Source organism: Gymnoscopelus microlampas (genome assembly GCF_963454915.1).
Source record: "Gymnoscopelus microlampas genome assembly, chromosome: 22".
Lineage (NCBI taxonomy): Eukaryota > Metazoa > Chordata > Actinopteri > Myctophiformes > Myctophidae > Gymnoscopelus > Gymnoscopelus microlampas.
Window position 1 is genome coordinate 17,574,161 of NC_139959.1, and position 16,708 is coordinate 17,590,868.

The 16,708-nt window shown below is 42.7% G+C and overlaps 1 protein-coding gene across 3 annotated transcripts in view; it reads right to left on the reverse strand.

Moving 5' to 3' along the window:
- Positions 1-4,174: 4,174 nt before the first annotated feature.
- Positions 4,175-16,708, reverse strand: part of pld1b (phospholipase D1b) — a 67,003-nt gene continuing 54,469 nt past the window's right edge. For all 3 annotated transcript variants that reach the window (XM_084048065.1, XM_084048063.1, XM_084048064.1), the window contains exons 19-26: positions 16,503-16,613; positions 15,835-15,923; positions 15,107-15,220; positions 14,709-14,758; positions 12,929-13,063; positions 11,911-12,064; positions 10,903-11,020; positions 4,175-10,712 (exon numbers count right to left, since the gene is read on the reverse strand). In XM_084048065.1, the coding sequence (XP_083904191.1) occupies positions 10,488-10,712; positions 10,903-11,020; positions 11,911-12,064; positions 12,929-13,063; positions 14,709-14,758; positions 15,107-15,220; positions 15,835-15,923; positions 16,503-16,613 (996 nt within the window). In that variant the 3' untranslated portion in view covers positions 4,175-10,487. The remainder of the gene's footprint in view (positions 10,713-10,902; positions 11,021-11,910; positions 12,065-12,928; positions 13,064-14,708; positions 14,759-15,106; positions 15,221-15,834; positions 15,924-16,502; positions 16,614-16,708) is intronic.

Here is a 16,708-nt window from a genome sequence, read left to right on the forward strand (position 1 = left end):
AGTAGCACTATATTAAACTGTAAAATCTTAACCCCAGGGTCACTGGAGTTCTTTCTAACTTGTCCCTGTGTGGTGTCGATGGAAAGGGAGGGGAGAGAGAGAGAGAGAGATAGAGATAGAGATAGAGATAGAGATAGAGATAGAGATAGAGATAAACAGACAGACAGACAGACAGACAGACAGACAGACAGACAGACAGATAGATAAATAGAGACTCACTGTCTCTTGGGCTCTGGGCTGACACAAGGGCCGTAAAAGATGCCTTGCCCGGCTCATACAGGAAATAATTGTTTGTCCCATTATGTCTGTGTCAACATATGTTATGGTGAAATAACTATGAGCAGTTCTGACACAGACAGCTTAAGGGACAATGGGACATTGTCCTGTGAACTAATGCTGTGTTCGGGTGATTTCATGTAACTTGTGGTTTGGTGCAGAGATTGCAGTGCCCTCTCATTAGAGTGGTTCTCTCTCTATGGGACAGACAGTAGCGAAGCAAACAAGGAGGGAGACAGCCTCTAATGGGATTCCAGTTTTGGACCATGTGGTCAGAATGACTTAACAACTCAACCACATCAGTCAGAATGGGAATGAGAGACACTTTATTATCAACATGCCAAGTATGAGGTTCATATAACTTATTTTTGCTGGTTTGGCATATTGGGGAGGAGGAAGGATAGAGAGGAGAGAGAGAGAGAGAGAGAGAGAGAGAGAGAGAGAGAGAGAGAGAGAGAGAGGAACAGTGTGAGAACAACACGTTAGGAGGGGTTGTGATGTTGTAAATGTTTTTATGTAGGACAACAGATGGCTTTGTAAGGTTTCTGCTTTAATCCACAGTTCAATAACAGAGTGAGCCTGAGAGATGAAAAGTAAGAGTGATGGCAGACTGACAGACTGGAAGTACTGAACTGGCTCCACAGTACACACAAAATCACACAAACCAAGTACGTACATACAGTGGGCGTACACGCTTATACACAGGGATGTACGCAAAGTAGACAAATGCGCACATGGGGAAGTACACAGGTATTTATTCAAGTACAGGGAAGTACGCACACAAACATGAACACTTCCACACAGACAGACAGACAGACAGACAGACAGACACGCGTGACGCGCACACACACACGGAAGTTGTGCACACCTATTCCCACACTCCTGCAATGTCCACACCCTCAGGTAGGTGAAGGGTGAGGGAATTTAGACCGTACTAGAGGATTAGTGGTGGATTCTACATTCCACAGGTGTGTGCGTGTGTGTGTGCGTGTGTGCGTGAGTGCGTTCGTGTGCGCGTGTGCATGCGTGTGTGTGTGAGAGAGAGAGATGAAAGACAGTAACATAGGTGTCCAACTCCCTGCAGACAGATTACATTTGTAATTTGTCATAACGAATGAAATGTCTTTGTTTCATACCATTTTTTCCTTTACTCAATGAGAACACACACACACACGTATGTGTTGAATAACCAGCATACCAGTTAGGCATTGACTGATGTTACTTTGCAAAGTAAGGACAGTGTTGTGTCTGTAATGGGTCAGGTCACCTCTGGGTCACCTGTTGAAGAACACACACACACACACACACACACACACACACACACACACACACACACACACACACACACACACACACACACACACACACACACACACACACACACACACACACACACACACACACACAGCAGCTATGAAGTCCCGCTCAATGGGCTGGGCGTGTTAGTTTTTGTGTGTGCATGTGGGTTGTTTGAGTCATGTGTAGGGTTGCCAACAGTTCCTTGAAATATGGAACTGTCCCTTATTTGGAAACTAAAATCTAGGGATGCACCGATATGGAAATTCTTGGCCGATACCGATGTTTAAAATAACAATTTAGCAGATAGCCGATACTAATACCGATATTTGTTTATTTAGTTTTTGGTGTTTCTATTTCCCCCATTTGTGCCAGGGAAACAAATACATCTTCATTATAAGAAATAACTGTTCATAATCTACAGCTTGGTAGGCTGCAGATAACCAACACACCAACATAGCCAGCGCAAAATTGATGCTTGTCAACAACAGATAAATATCGTCTACTCTACTGTCATCGGTTAATGTCAGCTTTATTTGCCGATACCGCTATTGACCGATAACGGTAAATATCGTCCGATACCGATATGTGGCCGATATATCGTGCATCCCTACTAAAACCAGTTGGATTGTGCAATCAATCAATGACACAGATCTTAAGTTAAAACAGCTCATATACAGTACATAATACTATAATACAGGTTGTTAACCACTTAAACCCTTTAGACTTAGTAAACTGAACCTGAGCTGTCTCTGTACTTGGACCATGTTTTTCTGTCTTCACCATAACGTTTTGCCAAGAATAGCCGATCTACACGCTCACAACGCGTGAGGTTGTAGATCTGCTATTTCTGGCTAATTGTTCCCCCCAGAATATGGATGCTGGGGTTCAAGTGGTTAATATTAATAATAGAAAAAACGTACACATATGTACAGTGAGAGATTATCTTTTTCTGGGCGTCCCTTATTTTTCTTGGAAATAAGGGACGCCGGCAGGGGGTGTCCCTTATGTGAATGTCAAGAAAGAGTGGATGGCAACCCTACGTGTGAGTCATGTGTGTGCTTGCTGCGTTCTTGGAGAATCTCTGGTCTTGTGAGGCAGTTACACAACATTTCACACGAATGCAGGAAGTTCTGATTCATCTGTTAAAATGGGTCATCACGCCTACAGGGAGGACACACTTAAAGGAACACGACTTCACCCATTTTCTTCCAATATCTTTAAATAACTGGTCCTCACTGCTTATTATAGATGGCACCATTTCCATCAACTCTGCTCTGTGTCATAGAGGTGGACTGTTGTCATAAACCTGCCTACCAATGGCATCATCGATAGGGATTCCAAGCTATGAAACTACAGCCTTTCTCTTTCCTGGAAAGTTAGCGTGCTGATTATGATGACCCATATATGGAGAGGATGTTGAAAAAAAGGCAAAATGTTCCTTTAAGATAGGGGAGGGGTATTAGAGAGGAGGAGAGAAAGAGAAAGAATGTGAACAGAGAGAGATTAATAGTAAAAGTGATAAATGGAATAAACAATCTAGACAGAAAGCAGTGAAACATAAAAACAGACAAGGAACAGAGAGATATAAAAGAAAAACAGCTTTCCTATTAGCCTCCCGAGAACCGTCTGGAAGTATTTTGTCCTCTGTGGTGGACATAGGTTATGTTCTTGCATCTCATCTGAGTAAAAACAGTCAAGTCTCTCGTCACCTGAAGAGGACATCCTGGGCTTTCCAATGACAACCACACACATGGGGGGGTGGCGCAATGCAGGCAACTTTCTTTCCAGGTTCTTCCCTATACAGTCTATGGTTCTTCCAAAGACTAAATGCTGACCTCCAGAGGAAGTTGTAAAAAAACTCCCACTATTTATCCAAGTACACACAGAAAAATAAAGGTACCAACTGGAACCAAAACTGGTTCTTCAGAGTGATGCCATATAAGAACCATTTTGGTTCCTTTCAGACCATTTATTTGAATGGTTCTAGAAAGAACCCAAACCCCTTAAACCGTATAAACTTCATCAACCACCGGCTGAAATGTTTGTCAAAAATAGCAGATCTACAAGCTCACAAGAGCTTGTAGATCTGCTATTTTCGATGAATGTCTGCCTATTAAGACGTTGTTTAAGAGTTCAAAGGTTCCTCAAAGAACTTTGACAAAAAAAGGTTCTCTAGAACTAGATGAGGAACATGAAGACCCATTCACTAGAACAAATGGTTCTTTAGTAGTTGATGGTTCTTCTGTGTGTATGGTGTTCCATTACTCTTCTTAATACACATCAGTCCCGTCCCAATGTGGACATCCACAGCCACCCCTCAATCCTTCCACCACTACCCGATTTGGTGCAGAAGATGGTGGGACAGAAGAAAAGATTTGACTTACAAATGTAATGTTCCCTTAAATATATATATATACAAAATTACAAATGTTCAAGAGTTTTCAAAAATAGACAAACCTCTCTTAAAGCCTAATTCATACCTCATCACCAGCTGAAAATCTCTGTCATTTGTGGCGAGTGCCACCACACAACAAATCACGTCAGCCAAGATGGTAGTCAAAATACCAGAGTGGGAGGGAAACCAAAGATGACAAACATGTCATGAAAATCTGGTCATTTTTAATAGTCACTAATACCGCATTTATTTCCTCGTTTCACAAAAACAATGCAACACATTACACTGTGACTGGAGGTCGTGTTGTCAGGGAATTCCAAGGAGGCAAAAACAGTCTGTGCAAAAAGTGCAATTCAATAGAGACAGCAATTATTGTATTTAACCACTTAAACCCTAGGATATACTTTGTTGACTGGGGTCTATACTTCCCCCCCTACTTTTATCCCAATACATCATTAATATCTTTGCGGAAAATAGCCAATCTACAAGGTTCTCGTTGCTCGCCTTGCTAGCTTGTAGATCTGCTATTTTTCACCGAATGTTTGTCGAATGTTCGCCTATTATGACATGCCCAGAATAGAAATGCTAGGGTTCATGTGGTTAAGAGATCAGAGAGAGAGAGAGAGAGATAGAGAGAGAAAATTAGTGATTCTCAACCTTGTGTTCCTCATGATCCTATACTGAACTTTGACACCACTCTGCACCTTTTCAAGGCTTGTTGACTTCATTCATCATCCAACATCCATAATAAAAATATACACTTGGTGGCTCTAAAACATCCTTAACTTCACAAGAAAATGATATATCCTTTGAATAAGACGCACAATTTATTTCATACATTAGTGATGTCTTAATTTCTTCATTAAACATTTTGTGGACCTTTGAGGGCCCCCTGAGCCCTAGGTTGAGAACCACTGAAATGGGAGGTAGAGAGAGACAGAGAGGTAGAGAGGTAGAGAGAGAGAGAGAGAGAGAACAAGAGCACATTAAGGTCCTAGTTTCACCATAGATCAGTGGTTCTCAAACATTTTTAATTTCAAGGACCCCCAGTTTGGTATGCATCAAGGCCACGGAACGCCATAACTCTGAGAGTACAAATGGACCAAAAAAATGGAGCCGTAATGGTCCATTTGGTTCCATTAGTACGCTCTCAGAGTCCCAGACCTGTAAACGTCCCGTCCATTTGGTTCCTATCAATCAATCATTTTGCTGAGGACACCCTGGAACCCCCTCAAGGACCCCTGGGGGTCCCCAGACCCTCCATTGAGAACCACTGAATTCGAAAATAAGACCGCTCTAGTTGATACCTGGCATACAGTGAACATAGCTTGCATAGCACACATTTTATCCTGTAGGTAATATCTGGGAAATGGTTTGTATGCATTTTTGTACATGTACAAGTTGTATGCTGCAGGCTACAAGCAGTAACATCTTGGCAACTCATTATTTACATGCTAGCTAGCTAGATATGTATTAACGCCTTAGTAATTGGTTAGCTTAGTTTAGCTTGAATTACTAATAGCAGTGATACATGCGATGCCATGCACACTAGACACATATGGAAGACACGTTATGGGCATTTGAAGCCGAGACTTTAGCATGCAGGATAGCTGGGTAATGTTGTATGACAAAACCATACCACAAACGCCAGTTTGTCAGCCTCCGATAAAACCAGAGGTTGTTTTAAGGCTTAGTAAATAATCAATCCACCACACGATGGGAATGTAAATGAAGTGTGAACCGCAATAACAAATATAATCTATCGTCCATGGCACTTTATGAGATTCTCTGTTTGACAAAAACTAAACATTTCTAGGTTAAAAGAGGGAGGTTAAGGTTAGCAGGGCTAAAATGCTCTCGATGTATAACAGTCTTAAGACTTTACAAAAGAATAATTCCATAGCTCCATCTCTGTCGTACGTAAGCCTTATTAATACTTTGGCGTGCAATGTGTCACTGTGAAAATAACATATTTACAAGTGAAAAATAAAGAGAAAGGTAAATGTTTTCCACTTGAAAATCTGTTATTTTTCTTCAGCGAGTGACGCAGCCATACAACAAAGCATAAATCAGGCGTTACTCATCAAACATCCATTAGTGTCCTTCCGATCCGTCCTGTCTCGCCACGGAGACACACTCAGAGCTGCGTTCGCCAACGCAGTGCGTTGCATAGTGTTGGTATTAACAGTAGTAGGTTACATTAGAGAGTCTTTTTCACGGGCACTGATCACTTCAATTCTTCCTTCTTTTTTTTCCTTCTTCCTTTCGTACTTCATGTTGTTTGAAAAACGCTGATGCTCAGGCCCCCCTGGTCGAGAGGCACACTAGTAGTGCTGGTAGAGTTTACTTCATTGAAGGCAAGAGTGTGTGTGTGCGTGTGTGGTTATCTCTGTAGCAACACTGTATGTTTCTATGTATAATTGTATGTAGTGTGTGTGTGTGTGTGTGTGTGTGTGTGTGTGTGTGTGTGTGTGTGTGTGTGTGTGTGTGTGTGTGTGTGTGTTCAATTCCATCCATTTGTGTGTCTACAGTGTGATGACCCATCCTGTTTGGGTGTAGTGTTGCTGTGACTCTAATGGTGTTCTCTGTTCATGTGTAGGAGGAGGGGACCAGCCTGCAGGGGTGTGCCTAGAGGACGAGGCACACCTGACTCCAATCATCCTCTGGAGTATTTAAGCAGGCTGGTCAAGGCCATTCTGCCTCTCTCTCCTACACAGGAAACATTGTTTGTTTTTGGTTCTGTCTGAGTTTAGTTCTACTTTGTTTTGCACCTTGCACATACACTACATTTTCACACATCCATACATGCACTACACTACTGATACCACTGACTATCCACACCCCACGCTAATTAAGTATTAGTTTCTGTTCTTTTGAGTTATCAATAAATACATTTAAAGTTAACCCTGTGTGTCGTCTCCCACTTTTGTCATGATGTGCTTCAGTTCATGACAAGATGGGGGCTCGTCACTTTTTAGCCTAAATTAGTGATAATAAAACTTAAGTGTTTTTTATCACACAATTAATTTTGTATTTTAGGTTTTGTTGGGTTTGTTAAGTTGAACAAATTGGGTTGGGAGACACACATAGTTGGTATTTTTGTTGGGGGGGAGAGAGCATTAGGAATTCATTTTTTCTCAGTGCAGGTTTCTGGAGTTAAGTGAGTGGTTTAGGCCTTGGGGTTCCAACTCCCGGTAGATTTTAACAGTGGTTCTCCCTATGGGAATCTCTGTTTTTTTTTTTTAGGGTTAGACTGTGTTCCACAAAAGATGGGATGCGGTGGTACCACTGAGATGCCTTGTCGGAATGGGGGACTCAGGAGGGCCACTGAAGACTAGGGATGAGCGAGTTAGTCAGTTTATGGTAGGCAGGTTAGATAGGGGAGTTGGGCTCTGAGGTTTTGTTCCACTTTTTGGTTGAAACCTTTGCACAAAGTTTTTTTTTTTTTTTAAGAAAAAATGAGTTTGGTAGAGGAATTTATTAAGGCTCCCTCTGTGGAGCTAATAGATAAATGCACAAAAGAGCAACTGTTAAAAATAGCAGAACACTACAAAGTTGAGATCCGTGACAAGCGGGTAAAATTTAAGGTAAAGGTATTTCTGATGGACAGTTTGGTGACACAGGACGTGTTACCGGAGGAGGAGGTACTATTGGAGGACGAGCTGGAAGATGGTAAAACCTTTTCATTTTCTAGGCAGTTAACTTTTGAACAACAAAAAGAATTGCTTGAAATTAAACTGGAACATGAGAAAGAGATTGAAAAAATTAAACAAAAGACTGAATTGCTAAAGTTGGAATTGGAGCAGGAGAAGTTAAAGTTGAGTGTTAAGGAAGCAAAGCAATTTAATGTAGGATCTAACTTGAAATTACTTCCCAAGTTTTCGGAGACTGATCCAGATTTGTTCTTTTCCCTGTTTGAGCGTGTGGCAGACGCCAGGGGCTGGTCTGATGGTGAGCGCACTCTACTACTACAATGTGTTTTCACAGGTAAGGCCCAGGAGGCCTATGCTTCTTTGTCCATAACAGAAAGTAAAAGATATGAAGTTGTAAAAAGTACAGTGTTGCGGGCATATGAATTGGTACCAGAAGCTTATCGGCAACGTTTTAGGAATTGGAGGAAAAATGAACAGCAAACGTATGTTGAATTTGTAAGAGATATGTTGGTCCAGTTTAACAGATGGTGTGTTGCGTCAGAGGTTAAAACTTTCAAAGAGCTTTGTGATCTGCTAACTCTGGAACAATTAAAAACCTGTGTACCTGTTAATATTGCTACTTACATAACGGAGAGAAAAGTTAAGACACCCCAAGAAGCAGCCATCTTGGCTGATGAATACGGTTTAACACACAAAAGTGTAATTGGTGGTGTCTATAGGCATCAGACCGGTGGTCCAGTCCATATAGACAAACGTTTTGGGGGGCTGGGGGATTCAAGGTTTTCTGAGTTTGAAGATGGTTCAGGGAAACAGGATGAATCTAATGTTTGTCATTTTTGCCATAAAAGTGGACACTGGAAAAAGGATTGTTTTGCTCTTAAAGCTAGAGAGAAGCTGTTAAGTGGTGCACCAATCAAACCGGCCGCTTTGGCTGCATCTGCCATTCCCTCACCTCAGCTAAATGTTAAGATGGAAAGTGTTTCGGACATCAGGTGTTCCACTGGGTGTGACTCTAAGACTGAGTATTCAGCATTCATTTCGGAAGGTTATGTAGCACTACCTGGTATGAAGGCAGTAAGAGTTAACATCTTGAGAGATACAGGTGCATTACATACTTTTATCCGTCAAGACATAATTCCATTATACTCGGGTTCAGAGACAGGCGATTTCATTTTGATGCGAGGTATGGGTATGCAGATCATTCCGGTACCGCTCCATAGAATGACCATAGTCTGCGGGTTGGTTAGTGGGGAGGTGGTGGTTGGAGTGCGTCCTGAATTACCAGTGGAAGGGGTTGACATAATCCTGGGTAATGATTTGGCAGGGGATAAAGTTTGGCCTAAAGGAAAAGCTAGGCTGTGTCATGTGAGTCTGTTGAAACCATACTGTTCTCAAATGTCGGCGTCCCAAAGCTCTAGTGACGTCCCTTACGTTGAGCCTTCATTGTGCACAGGCACGGTGGGCGGTTCTTCGGCGGGGGAGGTTAATGGAGGGGGAGTTTGGCCGGCAGATGAGAATGGGATTCCAGTACGGGTAAACAACGCTGAGGCATTAAAAGCTTTACCCGAAGTACTTGGACCGGTGGATGAGAAAAAAAGGAAGGAGTGGGTTTCTATGGTTAATAGCTATCCTTTGCTATTTGCAGACACACCATCACATACACAGCTGATAGAGCACGATATTGGAGATACAAAACGAGCCCAACTGGATAAGGAGGTTAGGTACATGCTGGATAACAATTTGGCAGAACCCTCAAATGGCAGTTGGGCCTCTGTGTCTCTTTTGGTTAAAAGGCCTGATTTCACTTTTCGACCTTGCACAGACTTAAGAAAAGTCACCAGTGTTACAAAACCTGACTTGTTCCCTTTACCACACATAGAAGATTGCTGTAGACCAAGTACGTTCTGCAGTTGTGGTACCTCTTACTGTGATTCTGAAGTCTAAAGTTTATTTGGTCAGCTAAGGCTGTGTTTTTGAAACTGTCAAACTGCCAAGTACAGTTAATCGATATTTGTGCCGGTATCCATCTATTTATGCTATCACTCATCACTCTTAAAACTGTTCCTACAGGTGACTGAGGGGGTGAGTGGGTGGTTGGATGGATGGGTCAGGTATTAGTATGATGAGAACTGTAAAGTTGAATTGAAAAATGTTACGGAGTACCTGGTTGGTCTCCTCTCTTATGGGGGGGGGTGTGATGACCCATCCTGTTTGGGTGTAGTGTTGCTGTGACTCTAATGGTGTTCTCTGTTCATGTGTAGGAGGAGGGGACCAGCCTGCAGGGGTGTGCCTAGAGGACGAGGCACACCTGACTCCAATCATCCTCTGGAGTATTTAAGCAGGCTGGTCAAGGCCATTCTGCCTCTCTCTCCTACACAGGAAACATTGTTTGTTTTTGGTTCTGTCTGAGTTTAGTTCTACTTTGTTTTGCACCTTGCACATACACTACATTTTCACACATCCATACATGCACTACACTACTGATACCACTGACTATCCACACCCCACGCTAATTAAGTATTAGTTTCTGTTCTTTTGAGTTATCAATAAATACATTTAAAGTTAACCCTGTGTGTCGTCTCCCACTTTTGTCATGATGTGCTTCAGTTCATGACAACAGCAACTGATCACGTGTTTATGATTTTAAGTTGATTTGATGTATTTATGATGTTTAGTGACAATGCTAACATAACTGTAAATACATGTGTGTGTCACGTGTGTTAAGCCATAATACACACATATACTGAATATCTCAGAATATGTAATATGTACATACGTCTGTGTGAATGAGTGAATGTATACACACACACACACACACACACACACACTTTAACAGTTCCCGTTGTGTCCAGCTCCTCCGTGGCTCAGGTCCAGACCTCCATGGGCACCATGGCCTCCTTGGAGCCTATGGGAGGAAGGAGGTTCTGCTCGGCCAGGAACTGGAGCGGGAACTGGACCACGAAGCCCCGGATCTTCTTCAGCTCCTCGTGGGCGCGGGCCGGGTCCTCCTGGTCCAGGCCGGGGTGGGACAGGTAGCCGTCCAACTCAGACATGTTCCGCACGTCGCTGGAGGGCAGGCAGCGAAACACCTGAAGGATGGAGAGAGGAGAAAAAGAGGTTAGGAGGAGAGGAAGTAAAGAGAATGAGAGATAACTACTGTATGTGAGATGATAGAAATAAATAGATAGATAGGGGGGTGTGTGTGTGTGTGTGTATGTGTGTGTGTGTGTGTGTGTGTGCGCGCGTGTGCGTGTGCGTGTGCGTGTGTGTGTGTGGCACCTTCTGGTAGATGGTAGCGTTAATAGCACATGTGGTCATCCAGATCTCCTTGTAGAAGTGATCACTGAGGGGGTCCGACACGTCGATGGAGGGGTCAGTATGAGCCCCTAGTATCGTCCTGAGGGAGGAGAGAGAGATTAAGAGGGACAGAGAGAGAGAGAGACGGAAAGAGAGAGAAATAGATGAAGCGATAGGGAGACAAAGAGACGGGGAATGGGGAGAGAGAAATGGAGAAAGAGACAGAGGGGGAGACAGAGATAGGTGGAGGGGTAAAGAGAAAGAGGGGGATAGAGGGAAATACAGAGAAGGGGAAATAAAGGGGGAGGGGAGAGAGTCATAGAAGAGAGGAGGGGGGAGAGAGGTGGATGATACGGGAAAAACTCACATCAAAAGGAAGTAAAAGAGAGTTTCTTACGAAAATGACAGTGTGCGGGTATTGCTGAATATTGCAGGAAATTGCACGACACACACACACACACACACGCGCGCGCGCGCGCGTGCACACGCAGCTAGTTTGCATTTACAGCTGACGCTTAGCTGAGGCTTTTATCTTGAGTGATTTGTAATCAATACAATCTTACAGGCACTTCCTCCTGTATCTCTCTGTCCTCTCAGGTTTAAACATGTAAGCAGTCAATTAAACAGTGGCATCAGTTCATATAAAATGATTGTCTAGTCTTCTTTGAACAAAAACAAATGAGCCCTATAAGACAGCGATTTCCAACCTGTGGGCCTAGGACGATATGGCAACTTAACCACTTAACCACGGCAGCCGTGGTTAGAAAAGAAAACTACTGGTCTAATAACCTCAGGTACATACCGCACCGGATGGATATACTATGTGTAAATATGTAGATACATTGTTGCTTTTATTGATCTTTCTCTCTCTTCCCCTAGCCCCCCCCCCCTCTTCTTCTTTGTCTTTTTATGGAAATAACAAAATCGATGGAACGGATTCTGATTCTGAATTTTAACAAAAACAAATGAGCCGTAGGAGACGGGACATACTTGAAGCATTCCAGGCGTAGCTGCAGTGCATAGGGACCGGCCTGGTACGTCTCCCCGTCCATCACCGACGCGACGCGCTCCGAGTCTTCCACGATCACCGCCACCTCGCTGTCTCTCTTTCCCAGCATGCTCCTGTCATTGATGTTGGCAGAACCTGATGTCATGAAAAGAGAAGAGGCGGTTTCACTGTGTGCGGAGATGAGATGGATACTGTAGATAGGGCCCTTTATTGATCCCACGGGTGAATTTCAGTCGCCATGGCAGTTACGGCAGTCATAAAAGCACAGGAACGGATAAGAAAAACACGGCCGATAAGAAAATAGCCAGCCAGGCAACAAAGAGATAAGAAAATTAAAAAGATAAGGAGAGCTCAAAGATACAAAGTAAAAGCGTGAGCAAATAGTCTTGCATAGCCAGATGTCGATTGGACATCTACCGATACGTCTGGTGATCTAAATTCAATGAATGAGTTAATTAAAACAATCAAATGACTGCGTCCCAGGATCAATGCATACACTTTAGGGCAGTCCTTCATGTGGGATTGTATCAGCATTGTTTTTTATAAAGAAGTGGGTGTAGGTTTGTTACTGAGATGGCTTAACCACCATAAGAGATAGTGCCAGTACCAACCACAAGAGGGCAGTATGGGATTTGTTTTCACGTCATAAGTTGACCAACTATTAACCGGTGCATGCAAAATACATTACTTATTTTTAAATGTATATACTTCAAATCCCTAAACATTTAATGTATTTTAAAATATTCAAAACACAGAGCTAATACCAGTTAGCTGATGTTGATCTTTGAGGATTCAAACTTTGAAGATTTACTTCATAGATGCGTCTTGCTCAAGGACACTTCCGACACCAACTCAGGGGAAGTCGGGGATCGAACCGGGAACCTTCCGTTTCCCAAGCAGCCACTCTACCTCCTGAGCCACTGCCACCCCTATTCCATATGCAGAGGCTCTGTGTATGAGCTGTATTATCCTCCATCTTACAACAGATGGCCCACGTACCGATGATGACGGTGTTGTCGTCTGCGATGAGCATCTTGCTGTGGACGTAGATGAGCTCCGTCACCAGCTTTCCCTCCAGCTCAGCATGGGTTCTCAGGCCGGCAATCGAGATGTAGTTCATCCACGTGTCTCCCACTGAGAGAGACGGAGAGAGAGAGGAGTCTTATCTATGAATTCAAATATGTGTAGTTTATTATAAGACTGTCTTCATGTGTTTGTGCTTTACTGAGACTGAGAGGTGAGAGCAGAGAGACATGCAACACCGGGGTTCTGAGGCACGAAATGAAGCCATGATGTTGGGGTTATGTTATAACATATGAATTAGCTGACGTACTGCCCCTGAGACACTATATTTACAGTAGTAAATATAAATGGAAGGAGAGAGAGTAAAATAAAGTACACTGGAGCCGAGATTTTTAAGTAATAAGTTAACCAAGAGGTGAATGGAGCAGTAAATCTTCGGATCACGTTATCTTGGGTTCTGGACGTTTAAAAAACAACAACTAAAAAAACACGTCAAACACGTTAATGGCAATGAATGAGTTAAGATGTCCCCTGAATTAGCAAAGCAGCATGCTAAGCTAAATCAGGGAACGCAATGCAGAAACCTCTATGGGTAAACACAAGCAGGCGCAAAGTAAGACTAAGAGCCATGCATAACATTGAATTTCATTTTAACATTTTCAGTTGAATTTTTGGGCCATGAAAGCTCTTCCAGCAGCAGTGTGTGCGGCAGTAATGGAATAGCAGAGATCCAGTGTAGCGGAGAGACATATTTAAATGGATCGCCTTGGTGTGAGAATGAGCTGTGATTGGTGTGATTGTGGAAAAGCGTGGCTGAAACACTTATTCAGTCAGCAGATTGACAGCCGATTACAGCTGGGGGGACGTGAATGACTCCCGTGTCCTGCATGAACTTACTTGATGCTTCATAAGCGAGGGATACATTGTGAGAGACACAGACAGAAAGAGAAATGAGAGAAAATGTGTCCATTTGCCAGAACTGAACCTGTGACCCATCAGTGACGGGACATTCCAAACCATCCCAACCACGACGCCTCCCTGCTGAGACTGCATCAAGACGACCACACCACCAATGACAGAGAGAGCTACAGTCCTGCGTGTAATTCTAAACCGGTCCAGCTGTAATGGTTCTGGTGGTGCTCAGCTGTTATTCTATATGGGTGCTTTCATGTGTGTTTGTGTTAATTTTTAAGATGGTGAAGGTTTTGGAGTTATTTTCTCCCTCTGAAAGAAAACTGGACACACACATGAAACACAGTAGGAAACCTGAGAGGGAAACAATGAGAGAGAGACAGGCAGTAATAAAGTTGAGAGGGAGACAATGTAGGAGAGACAGACAGTAGGAAAGCTGTGAGGGAGACAGCGTAGGAAAGACACAACGATAGAAAAGCTGAGAGATAATCGATAGTTGCAGCTCTACTTTGGCACTGGTGTGCAGAGGGTGTCCCTGCAGGTTCAAGGCCATGGCTCAGAAAACAAAGTGGCTGTCAGCAGCGATGTGTCAACCAGCAGCTACGTACAAAATACAGGATCTCTTTATTTACCCACGGCTGATTTACTCTTTTAAGACTAACGTCCGGTTTCACTCTCTTGAAAACCTGGCATCTGACAATTAGAACGCCAATCTGCTACTGCTGGCAACTGAGCGCCAAGGGTGCTTCAACTGTACATGGGCCTCATTCACCGGCCCAGATTTTAGGGTTTGAAACGGCGACATTTTGGTCACCAGCTTCTCTAAGAAGTACAGTAGACTTACTTTCTCTCTTTAACTGGGATATGATGGAGCAGTCCCCTCTGATCATAGTCCTACGAAGAGACACACACACACATCAAAATTATTCAATGAATTAAGTCATCAACCATTATTTCATCGTTATTTCATCACCATCAATGATTTTAGTTTAACGGATATAATCCTCTATGTGTTACGGTATGCTAGACAGGTTGAGCTGCCATTCATAACAATGCAAGCCTTTGTATGTGTGTGTTCACATAGGGAGGGTTGAAAATTAACTGAATGTTGACACACACACTTCTCAGTTAAGAGCTGCTATCTATACTAGGTAAACAGTGCAGCTAAATCTTCTTCCTTTTAACTTAGAACTCAAACACATCGGAATAGCAGGTGGACCGCACACGCACACACAAACACACCTGTAGTTGAAGTGCATGACGGCCTGGATGGCGCTGCCTCCTCCGGTGTTAATGTTTCCCTCAAACCCAGGAAGTAAAGGAGTCACCACGTACACGCGGTACTTCTTCCCTTCCCTGCAGACACAAGTTACAACGACACGTGTTACATGATGTGGTTAGTACACTGGTTACAATGTAATGACATGTTTAGTTGTGCTTGTGAATTGTTGTAGAGTGGTTCTTGGGTGTGACCACTGGGTGTGTGTGTGTGTGTGTGTGTGTGTGTGTGTGTGTGTGTGTGTGTGTGTGTGTGTGTGTGTGTGTGTGTGTGTGTGTGTCTGAGTAAGTGTGTTTGCTTTAGACCATCTTATCCATCCTTAAGTAAATATATATATCTCTGTTTACACACTTTCATCTGATAAGCCCCTTGACAACGGAACAAGAGAGTGAGAGACGAGAGGATAGAGAAACAGAGAGAAACACAGAGTGTTTGCCTTTAAAAGTCAGATATTCTAATAGCTCTTGTACCCGTCCAAGTCAAACAACCTCACCAGACGACTTTACAACTTGAGAAAATATTAGTCTTTTAGGAAATATTCTGGATCGAACAGGAATGCATCCATCAATGTCAAAGCTTTGTGTGTGTGTGTTCTTCGTGTACTTCCCTAATAAATCATTAAAAGATAAGGCAGAGCAAACAGTGCCGTTCTTTGACAACACTGTGCATTTACAGTGTGTGCGTGTTGTACCTGAATGCTCTGATGATGCGTTCAGCTATAGTGTCTCCTATTTTGTTGAAGACGTGTCTGTTATCTGCACAGCTGATGAAAAACTGATTCTGAAACAGGAAAACACATGTCAGCCTAATGACCCATACTGAGGTAGCTGTGTGCTCTGCTGTTACTATACATCCTTGAGGAAACAAATATCATGTTTTAATTAGAAAATGCTATTACAATTAAGATTAATATAATCATTTATTAAAGGTCTAACACAGTTTTTCCTTTTAAATATACTGTATAATTAGACTTATGGTCCAAAATAGATTGACTGGTAAAATTGTTAGCCCAGGCATACCCCATCATAAATCAATCTGATTTACTTTAGTCCATTACCAACATAAACAAGCATATTACAACCACAAAATACAGCAAATATAATTAAAAGATGGTTCATCTGTTAATTTATCTGTCTAGTGTTTAGTCTTTCTATCAAGAGTTGAGTCAATCAACAAACAATATGTCTCCACTGCTATATGTATAATTGGAGGTGGGGCTATGGGATGCCTTAAAGGTAAAATTAAAATCTTAATCTCAAACTAGTTGTAATAATACTCTAAGTGAAATAGAAGAATAAAACATTTGACTTCAGAACATGAGTGTGCAATGCTGGTGGGTTGCATATACAGTAACGGTACCTCTATGTAGATGAAGTGCTGGCTGTTTTTGATTACATCAACATAGGCGTTGTGGATGGACTCCTCGTGGTACTTTATACCTGCTGACCAGTCACATGATGAACGCAGGATCTAGAGAGAGAGACAGACAAACAGACAGAGAGACAGACAGTTAGAGAGAAAGAAGGAATAAGGCTTGCATGCTTATGCACTTTTTACGTTAGTTT